At 35.2% G+C, this 11,584-nt stretch overlaps 1 protein-coding gene across 1 annotated transcript; it reads right to left on the minus strand.

The window, feature by feature from the left end:
- Positions 1-1,207: 1,207 nt before the first annotated feature.
- On the minus strand, positions 1,208-11,241 carry ZNF215 (zinc finger protein 215). Its single transcript, XM_054582541.1, has 5 exons — positions 10,842-11,241; positions 6,563-6,651; positions 4,832-4,964; positions 4,407-4,502; positions 1,208-2,142 (listed from the first exon to the last, which is right to left on the minus strand). The coding sequence occupies exons 1-5, from the start codon at positions 11,239-11,241 to the stop codon at positions 1,208-1,210; spliced, it is 1,653 nt and encodes a 550-aa protein (XP_054438516.1).
- Between the last annotated feature and the right edge of the window lie 343 nt (positions 11,242-11,584).

Genomic DNA, 11,584 nt, shown 5'->3' on the forward strand with positions numbered 1-11,584 from the left:
TTACTTGGACCCAAAGACCTAGCTGTTGAGATAAAAAAGTAGTACTTCTATCTTTCAACCACCCAAAATAAAATCACAACATATAAGACAAAAAGATTCAGAACACCTAAAATGAGAATGTCAGAATCCATTATATTCGTGTACTCTGATGAATGACTGAACAATATATCTCAAAGAATTTCTTACATTCAGTGTTTTTATCTTGTTAGGATCCTTTAACAAATTGCCTTATGTTTATATAAATTTCCATATCAATTACTTGTGCAGAGTTTTGTCTTAATATAACTCATCTTGTGATGTAAAGAGTGAACAAATGAACAAGGAATACTTTTCCTACTTTATTACCTCATCATAGGAATCCACTTTAGGATGCTTTTCTGCTTTGGAACAAAGCAGAAGGTATGAACTCTGAAAAAGTCACCATCATCATTCATTGGAATGTCTCCAATATGAATCTTTTTGGACAGATTAAGATAAGCTTTTCAACTCAAGAACTCTTAGGGATCCTGAAGCAGTTTATGAAATAAAGAGGCAGTTCTGGTGCACAGAGAATTAGGACACTTTATTGACCTTTGAATGTTTAGGATATATGAGAGACCTAGGGCTATGGATATCTCTCCAGCCTAGTCCCAAAGAGTACTTTTAAAAAATGCAGATCTGAAAAAAATACATATAGATTAACAACACATCCACCTCCCATTGCAGATGATAACCCTTTTCCAATTGCAGTCCCCAGTGAGTACCAGGACAGCCAAGGATATTAATAAGGAGTGACTGGTTGTCACTGTGGTCTTTGACATTAAATCAGAGGGTTTAGTGCTTAGAAATGTCCTCCTGTATTCTTGTGAGCTCCTGGTTTCTTATAATTTTCTTATAAGTACTGAAAATTTGAATTTCATTAAATATCAACTCCAAGTGTATTGCTTGGCTTCTCCCAAATACGAACTCCCTCAATAGATCAAGTGAATAGGTCCTATTTATGAACTAGTGAAAGATGATGGTAATGAACATCAGAATAATGATAAACACTTGTATGGTGGTACGTTTAACTCTGAACTCTGTGGCTTCACCTGGAAAATCTCCCTGGGGTTTGTATCCGACAACAGTTTCTCTACAATATTAACTCCATTATTTTCAATTAAAGAATAATCTCTGACAAATAGGTTTTTCCGTTTAGCATTTTCATGGGATTCCTTCCAGCATAAACTCATGGTTGTTGAATGAGTTCTGTACTGTAACTGAAGGTAACATCACATTTACTCTTGTTAAAGGATTTCTCTTGAGTATGAAGTTTTTGGTGTTTAATAAGGTTTGAATTCCTGTTGAAGGTTTTCTCACATTTGTTACATTTAAATGGTTTCTCTCCAGTATGAATCATTTGATGTCGAATAAGTGAGGAGCTCCGGCTGAAGGATTTACCACAGTTAACACATTCATAGGCATTATCTCTAGGATGGAGAGTTGGATTTTTATTACTGTCTTCCCTCTTACTGAAGGCAGTTCCACATTTATTTCCTTTATAGGCCTTTACTTCAAGATGAATTTTTTGATGCTTAGTAAGGTTTGTTCGTCGGTTGAAGAATCTCCCACATTCACTGCATTTATAGGGTTTCTCTCCTGTGTGAATGATCTGATGTCGAACAAGGGATGAACTCCGGCTGAAGGCTTTCCCACACTCAAGACATTCATAACAATTCATCATGGTAAGACTTTCTGGGTGTCGAGTATCTGTATTCAGGCTTGAGGCATTCCCATGTTCATTATATTCTGAATGTTGCTTACCTACTGAATCTAAATTAAATTTGAAGTTAGTTTTAAACTTATCGCACTTTGGGGACCCCTTCCTCAGAGGAAATCCCTGTTGCGTATCAAAAACTAAGTTAACTGACTTACCATCGAAGCTTTTCTTATCTTCACAACATTCCAAGTCTCCCTCCTCAGTCTTATGAATAAAAGCTTTTTGTGGCAAACATATGTCCCAGTGCTCCTGGTTCTTAAGTAAACAATCATCACTTTTCCAGACATCTGAAGAAGGAAGCCCACTTTGCATCAGTTTCGGTATCATTATTCTACAGGATGATTCTTCTCCAGAAATTTTCTGCTTTTGAACTGAATCCTGATTTTCTGAAATTGTCTGTCTGTCTAAAAAAGAAATAAAAATCCCACAAACTTGAGGAAAGGAAATTGCTTAATTAAGGAAAAGGAGGCTAAATCATATAAGGTGATATGCCTATTTTATGGGTCTTAAATACAGAATGAAAATGTGAGGTAAGGCTAGAAAAGGAGAATTACAGAAAAAAAATAAATGGGATAAATATATTAAAAAGGTTTGGAAATCATTAAGGCAAAGAATAGGAGAAAGAACATTTTATTGAAATGGGATCCAAAAGATAACCCAAAAAGAGGAATTACCTTAGAAAGGAAGAAACAGAGTAATTTGTCTATCAATTAATAAAGATTTCATGTAAAAAAAAAATACCTCATGTTTTCTAGGGTGACAGTAATAAACAGAGATATAATAGAAAATAATACTCTAATTATTAGTGAGAGTCTGAACTGATATAATCTTTCTGTAGACGATGTAGCAGGCTCTAACAGGAAAGTTAAGTATATTTATTCCCTTTGTAAAGAAGATGTGAAATACACACCCACCCACCCACATATATACACCATGGAATATAAATTGGCCATAAAAAATAAAATTTTACCATTTGCTGCAACATGGATTAACCTTGAAGGCATTATTCTAAGCGAAGTCAGTCAAAGACAGACAAATACCATGTGATTTCACTTACATATAAAATTCAAAGAATAAAATTAATGAACAAACAAAATGGAAACAGACAAATAGAGACAAAGAACAAAATGATGGTTGCCAGTGCCAGAGAAGAGGGGAATGGGGAACTGGGTGAAAAGGGTGGAGGAATTCAGAAGTACAACAGGTAGTTAGAAAATAGTCACAAGGATACAAAGTGCAGCATAGTGATATAGTCAATAATATTGTAATTACAAAGGGGAAGAGCTGAGGGAGGGAAGGAGGGAGGGGGCAAGGGAAAGTGGTGGGGGTAGGCAGAGACAAATGTATTTGAAAAAATAAATTAAAATAAAATTAAAAAAATAATAATATTGTAATTATATATGGTGTTAGGTGAGCACTAGACTTATCGGAGTATCACTTCTTAAATGTCTAATCATTATGCTGTACATCTGAAACTAATATAAAATAATATTAAATGTTAACTATAATTGAAAAAAAGTTAAATGAATAAAATGCATCTTTGGACATCTCCCTAAATACACCCCCCCATATATATTTATTCATATATACTTATATATTCATTCATAAGTATATTTATTCATATATGTATTAATATACATACACACACATACACACGCATGCCTTTTTTGATGCTGAAGTTCCTCTTCTAATAAGGTATCCTAAGGGAGTTATCAGATATGCCTGAAAAATTGACAATAACCTAACTTTCCAGTAGCTGGGATTGGGGGAAGGAATGGCTGAATACATTGATAAATGTATGTGATAGAATGTTATATGTGAATTAGAAACCACATTTTCATAGACTGTTTAGTGAAATATTGTAGGAAACTGTGCATGGTATCATATTAGGTAAGAAGAGCAGGATATATGTATATAATGACATATTCCTATAACCCCAATTTTGGAAAAAAGAAATCGTCACCAGCCACAGAGATACATCATTACAAAGAAGATGGCTTAAGAAAACAAACTGAATATTAATAGTACATAGCTCTGGGTAGCGAGGTAATGCGGTGAGTTATATTACTATTCATGATTTTCCATACTTAATAAAATGTATATTAAGCCCACAGTAGTTTATAATCTCTAACAAAATGTTTGTAAGAATAAAGAGATTTTGATGAAGGTGGAGGTTTAAGGCATAAGTCAAAAGACTTCTATAGTTAAAGAAGGAAAAAAATGGAAGAATGATGACGCCACTCTAGGATAAAGCAGTTTTCTATTTTCTTTAAAAGTAAGAATATCAGTTAATGTTATGTTGACTAACATTTGTTTCTACAGCACTTAGCAGGTATCAGGCAATGCTCTAAGTATGCTACACATATCAGCCTATTTAATCCTCACAGTAAAGTGGAGGAAGTTACTATTCACTCTGTTACAAATTAGGAAACTGGCAGATCGGCCACACAGCTTTAAGTTAAATGTCTGTATTTCTAACTCATAACACTATTTTATCTGTCTGCGTAAGAAAAACAGTGTGAACAAAAACCAGTGAAGACTCTTTTCCTTCAAAGTTTGGGTGGTTTTGTTGTCCCTTCCCCAACTGTCAACTCAAAGGCTGGCTTGCACTTTGTAGTTTAATAAACAGAAGCTGTTGACAAATGCCTCGTATATGCCTGCTTCTTACCAAAAAACATTTTCCTTGGGATTTCTTGCTCCATCATACGTCTTTTTTTCTTATTCTCCAACTTGGGGACCTCAGCTGGTTTGGAAAATAGAAGCTCTGTTCATGGGGCAAATGAAAACAACAATAACGAACAAACATACATGACACTTCAGACATTTTTATAGGGAAAATAATCCCATCCCAACATAATCTAAGAGCTGTTGAAAGATAAGGCCAGAATCACCAGGGACCTGTGTACTTCCAACTCTATGTCACAAAGGACATTCAACCAGGTATAGCCAAGAAAATCTGCTATTGTGCCCAAAGGATATTAGGGAACCTGAACCTAAACCCAAATGCCCTTAATCACTTCAGCAGTCCTATAATTTTTAACAGTACATGAAGAGATTACTAATGGGCAGATTAGGTAAAGACATAGAAGCCACCTTTACGCAATGAACTGAAGTTCCTATAGTTCTCCAGCATCACACCCCTGTACAGGTTCCTTATAGCAGGGTCCAGCTGCCTCCACTCTTCGGCGCTGAATTCCACAACAACATCTTTGATTGTCACCGGTTCCTAAAACATTAAGTTCCTTTTAAATCAAAGGTCACTCTGAAAATATTACTAGAGGAGAAATGAATTTGGAAGAATAGAGTAGGTGGCCAGAATATACAAGAAATTGAGAGCACAATGTTTGGAGTTCTAAGAGATGAAATCAAGTTTTTACAGGTCTATCAACTTGAAACTGTGAGGGCTGCAAAAAAAAAAAAAAAATTGATTAGCTTACATTTTGCTGGAGGAGATAGACAGTTGGAATAACTGTGGAATAAATAACTTATAGAGTATAAATAATTTACATAAAAGGACTTCAGAGCACAAAGGGTTTAAGGCAGATTTGAGAGAAATTTAATGAAGATGTAGGCTCTGCTAGCAGAAGAGGTAGGGCATTTTCTCTGAGAAATGCCGCCTGCTAACTCAGGTCTCATGGCCCAATGTCACCTTGTCAGACAGGCCTTTCCTGATTACCCAAAGTAGACATTCTCCTAGTCAGTTTTTATTGTATTTCTTTGTAATAATTACTGTCTGCAATTATCTTATTTGCTTGTGTTTGTCTGTCTGCTTCTACGAGAATATAATTTCCACAAGGGCAGGGGTTTTGTTTCATTTACTGTCATATTCCCAGCCCTTAGAAAAAGTGTCTTGCATATTAGGCACTGCATAAACATTTGTTGTAAGGGCCTTTATACCATCAGTTATTGCACTTCTCTTCAGCATTCTCAACTTTGTCAATGTTGGTGTCTTCAATCACACTGAAATATACAATTCCTTTCTCTTCCCCTACTTCAGAGCCTATTTTTTGTAAGTGTCTATATTCGTTTTGCCTACTCCCCCCCCTTCTCTTGTTCCCTCAACCCTCTGTAAACTGGCTTCTCTTCCCATGTATGTTTGTATGGTTTCTTCCCGTCCATAATGATGTGAACAGACACTACTCAGGCTGGATTTTTCTGAACTTTTAATAACTTTCCCCTTGAAATATTCTCATCCTTTGCTTTCAGTGACATATATTCCTGGTTTTCCTCTGCCACTTTGGTCCTTTCATTTCAATATCTTGTGAAATTTATTCTCCTGTTGATTATGTAACATTGCTCAGGATTCTGTCCTTGGCTGCCTTCACTTTTAATGCTAAACATTCTCTGGATAGGCTCTATTTTCTTTCTTTTTTACCTTTTTTTAAAAAAAGATTTTTTTTTTTTTAAATTCTAGGGAGAGAGGAAGGGAAGGAGAAAGAGAGGGAAACTTCAATGTGAAAGAAAACATCAATATGCCACTCACAGGCCCCCAACCAGGGACCTGGCCCACAACCCAGGCATGTGTCCTGACTGGGAACTGAACTAGCAACCCTTTGATTTGCAGACTAACACTCAACTCACTGAGCCACACCAGTCAGGGCTAGGCTCTGTTTTCATAGATTCAATTACCATTTACAATTTTGAAGAAATAGATGCACAGAGATTATACTAAGATTATATTTTCCAAAAAATGTATCATCAACTAAAATAGGTCCAATGTCCTGTGGGAGAACAATTTGATGTCCTTAGAATTATGTTTGTCAGAAGTTCAAAGGCCAAAAAAGAAAAAGCAGTTCATTTCAGTAGAGTGGAATCCCAATTCACCTGGGATTTGTCTGTTAGTGAGTCAGCTTCCATTTTCTCCTTCTTCATGCTCCCCTTCTGGAGAAGGACAGAACCCTCACAGGGTGTACCTGAAGATGAAGGAAAACATTAGGAGACAAGCTTTGCCCTGGAGAAAAACTTAATGGTTATAGCACTAACTTTACCACCTTATTCATAGGAATCAGCTTTAAAGAACTTGAAAAAATAATGATGCCAGGCTGTACCAACAACCAGAATCTCCAAGGGTGGGGCCCAGATCTTATATTTTTAAAAAACTCTCAAAGTAATTCTGACAGTCTACCAAGGATTGAGAGCTACTGGATCAGCAGCAAGAGGGCCAAAATAATATTTTGAGGCCTCATCTGTGGTTAAAGCAGATTATAAAAATAACTAATCCTATCAAAACTAAATCTTACCTAAGGCTTAGCCTCCACAGACTGTGTGCAATTCCACTGGGAGCTAAGAACACAGGGTAGGGTAAAAATAGGATTACAGTTCTGAGTAGACCAGACTTTATTCTTGTATTATTATTTATTAATTAGTGCATTATTTTTCCATATGAACTATCAGCCTACTTTTGCCCAGCCCTGTATTTTATCCAACCAATCCCTTCCTGAAACACATTAGGGAGAATTCTACTCAAGGGTCTTTTTCCTCTAAATTAATCTATATATACTAATTGCACACTTAGTCTGGTCACTACAAACTAGTGACTCTTTCAAGTACATAAAAATCTCAGTGGCTACCAATTCTCTTCTCCAGCCTGTTGGTGAGAAGTATACCCAAAGGCCACTTTCCTAAAGTTTTTCTAAGATTCATTAATTACACCAATGATCCTCAAATGCCAGACTCTAAACCAATGCTGTTCTTTGAAGAAGTTTTCATTGATTTAGGGTAAAATAAAAATAGAAACAATAGAGATATTTTATGAGACCGTTTTGTAAATAAAGGTGGAATTTGGAGGAAAAAAACCCTCCACATTTCTCAGCAATATGCTATTTGAGCGCTGCCCAAAGATTACTGTTAACTTTATTCAGGCCTATAATGCTTTTTGATACCTCTGTCAGCTCAATCCCTAGGACAGTCAACACAACATTGCTTACTTCTGTCATTCTTGGTAATATGTGAGATATCTTGAAGAGGTACAAAAACCTCCAATTAGCTATGCCCTTATTTATTGCTCTCACTGATTACTGTTTCCTTTCCTAGATTCTTCTTCCCTACTGACCTCCTTCTTGAACTTTTACAAGTGTATTCACAGAAACTCTCATCCCATTCAAGTAAAAATTCATATGCATTCTCAAGCTCTTTATAGAATATTCCTTTCCCTTCTAATGTAAAATGGATCTTGACTATCAATGCCTCTTTTCATCCTTCAGTATTATGTTCTTGGAAGTTTTAATATACTCATACCTCCATATTCCCACTTCCTCATAAAGATTTTTCTACTCTACCAAAATTTTTTCTTAGCAGCAGTTCATGCACTTAACTATAGTCTTCTTGATGTAATATACCAAGAATTGCTCATTCATTTATTCAACATATATTTACTGAGTTATTACCATATAGGCTCATTATGATGTTATTTCATCCATACTGTACCGTGTATCAGTTTTTCATCCCTTTTAATGGCTGGATATTATTCCATTGTATAGATATACTCTAATTTCTTCATCCATTCATCAGCTGATGGACATTGGGATTGCTTTCACTTTTTGGCTATTTTGTATACTGCTGCTAAGAATATTCATGTACAAATTTTTGTGTAAACACGTTTTCAACTAACTCTCTTCAGTATATGGTAATTCCATGTGTAACTTTTTGAAGAATTACCAAACTGTTTTTCACAATGTCTGTACCATTTTATATTCCCAAAAGCAATATATAAGGGTTCAAATTGCTCCATAGCTTCAACAACATGTTATTTTTTAAAATATCTTTTCCTTTTATTAGTATAACCATCCTAGTGGATGTCAGGTGGTATCTCAATGCAGGTTTGATATTCAATTCCCCCATGACTTAATGATGCTGAAAAATTACTTCTATGCTTGTTGGCCATTTGTATATCTTCTCTGGAGAAACATCGATTTGAGTCCTTTGCTCATTTAAAAAATTGTGTTATCTTTCTATTGTTGAGTTGTAAAAGTTCTTTTCTCAACATTTTCCCAATACTGGGACTTAACAGATATGGGTTTCAAATATTTTCTCATTCTTTTCACTTTCTTGATTGTGTCCTTTGGTACACAAGTTTTTAATTTTGATGAAGTCTAATTTTTCTTTTTTCTTTTTTTTGTATTTTTGGTGCCATATCTAAGTATCAATTATGAAAGTCAAAGTGATGAAGAATTACTCCAATCTTTTCTTCTAAGAATATCTTTAGCTCATATTTATGTTTGTTGATCCACTTTGAGTTAATTTTTGCATATGGTATGAAGTCTTCAATCTTTTGCCTGTGGATATCAAATTGTGCCAGTACTACTTGTTAAAAACTTTTTTCAGTTGATAGTCTTAGTACCCTTGTTAAAAAAAAAATCAACAGACTGAGAAGTATAAGTTTATTTCTGAACTCTCAATTGTATTCCGCTTATGTAAGTCTATCTTATTCCAGTACCACATGGCTTTGATTATTTAAGTTTTGCACTAAGTTTTGAAATTAGGAAGTGTGCATCCTGAAACTCTGTTCTTAATCAAGGTTGTCTTGGCTATTTGGGTTTTTATTTCCCTATATTTCTATATGAATTTTAGTATCAGTTTTCCCATTTCTGCAAAAAGGTAGTTGGAATTTTGATAGAAATTGCATTGAATCTATAGATTGATTTGGGGAGTATTATCATTGTGACAATACTAATCCAAAAACACTGGGTGTCTTTTCATTTATTTAGGTCTTTCAATTCTTTCAACAATGTTTTGTAGTTTTCAGTGGACAAGTCTTACACCTCATTATTTAAATTTATAGTTATGTATTTTATTCTTTGATACTATTAAAAATAGTTTTCTTAATTTCATTTTAGTATTGATCATTGCTAGCATATAAAATATAATTGATTTTTGTATGTTAGTCTCATACTTGAAACTTTGCTCAGGTAATCAATAAATCCTTTAGGTTCAAACTCCTGTTTTTCCAAAGCTCCCTTAATTCTATAACACCTGACCTACCTTTTAATTGATTTTCCTATTTTCAGAGCCCTTCAGGTCTATCCTTTACTTAAGAAGTTGGTAAATGTTTTCTGTAAAGATCCAAATAGTAAATAGTTTAGGTTTGCTGGCAATACAGTCTCTGCTATAACTAATCAACTCTGGTCATAGCACAAAAGCAACTGCAGATAAAATATGAATCAATGGGTGTGGCTATATTCCAATAAAACTTTATTTCCAAAAATATTTTGCCTGTGGGTCAGTTTGCCAACCCCCTACCTCTACACTGATACCAACATGATTTAAAAAAAAAACAAAAAACTTTATTTATTTTTAGACAGAGGGGAAGGGAGAAAGGGGGGGAGAAAAATATCAATGTGTGGTTGCTTCTTAGGCACCCCCTACTAGGGGCCTGGCCCACCCACAACCTAGGCATGTGCCCTGATTGGAAATCGAACCCGTGACCCCTTGGTTTGCAGGCCGGTGCTCAATCCACTAAGACACACCAGCCAGGGCACCAACATGATATTTTTTAAAATGCACACCAAATCGTACTCCTCTACTCATCCTGTGAGATCTCATTCTATTTCTATTGCCTACAGAATAAAATCCATGTTTTGTGATATAGTAAAATCCTTCATGATCTGGCCCTTGATACCTCCTCACTTCAAAAAAGATAACTTTTCTTCATATGGGAAAGGTCAACTATTTTTAAAGGTTTTTCTTTTATTTTAACTGAGGCATAATTGACATATAACATTTTATTAGTTTTAGGTATAGAACATAATGATTTAGTATTTGTATACATTGTAAAATAATCACTACAGTAAATCAAGTTAACATCTGTCACCATATATAGGCACAAATTATCTTTCTTGAGAACTTTTAAGATCTACTTTCTTAACAACTTTCAAATATGCAATACAATATTGTTAACTATATCACCATGCTGTACATTATATCCCCATGACTTACTTGTTTTATAAGTTTGTACCTTTTGACCCTCTTCATACATTCTGCCTACTCCTTATTCCCCACTGTTGGCAACCACCAATCTGTTCTCTGAATCTATGAGCTCAGTGTTGTTTTTTTTAGATTCCACATAACAGTCAACTATTCTACAACCAGTTTTCTATATTCTCACCTTTATCTTTAAGCATTTCAATCACTTCTTCTATGAGGGTCACCACTTCTTTGCTGTTCTTTGGATGTTGTAAATTCACCCAAGTCCTGACCTCTTCAGGAAGAATTGTCAGGAATTGTTCAAGCACCAGCAGTTCTAGGATCTGCTTCTTTGTATGAACCTCCGGTTTCAGCCACTGAAGACAGAGCTCCCAGAGTTGGCTCAGGGCTTCATGAGGCCCAGACACTTCCAAGTACTGGAAATGTCTGAACTTTTGACGAGAGGCCTCAGAATCATAGGTCTCCCTGACTGAAATGGTTTCCTGCTGCCAAGACATATCTGCTCTCAGGACCTCACTTTGTTCGTGTAGAGTCAGATTTTGAGGTTTTAAGACATTCATCAACTTATTCAGGGGCTGCATCTTCTAAACACAACTCTTGCTTTGTTCGATTTTCTTATCAGATGAGTCCAGTAATTCTGAGGCTTGGGCTAAGCACCTGTACAGTTATATAGGTGGTGTGATTTGAGACAAGTTATGTCTCAAAATAAAACTTTCTGAAGTTCCAGGAGTTTCAAATACAAAGCCAACATTCAGGTACCTGAGAGACTGAAAAAAGACACAAATATGACTTATAGATAATGAACATGTATTAGCACAGTATTAAAAAATAAAATAGTATAAATAATATTCTTAAATTTACTTAAGAAAATACAAACAGCGGGTTCTCCTTTTAATTCTTGTTTTCCATCTTTGCAACAGGGAT

Source organism: Pteronotus mesoamericanus, unplaced genomic scaffold, assembly GCF_021234165.1.
Source record: "Pteronotus mesoamericanus isolate MK-2021 breed Mesoamerican mustached bat unplaced genomic scaffold, CSHL_Meso_final contig_1189, whole genome shotgun sequence".
Taxonomy (NCBI): domain Eukaryota; kingdom Metazoa; phylum Chordata; class Mammalia; order Chiroptera; family Mormoopidae; genus Pteronotus; species Pteronotus mesoamericanus.

Coding starts and splice junctions, on each gene's coding strand:
- ZNF215 (XM_054582541.1), bottom strand. CDS start 11,241: ATGCAGCCCCTGAATAAGTTGATGAATGTCTTAAAACCTCAAAATCTG. Junction 6,652..10,841: donor TGAAATGCTTAAAGATAAAG/GTGAGAATATAG, acceptor CTTCATCTTCAG/GTACACCCTGTGAGGGTTCT. Junction 4,503..4,831: donor CTTCAGTTCATTGCGTAAAG/GTGGCTTCTATG, acceptor CCCCATGAACAG/AGCTTCTATTTTCCAAACCA.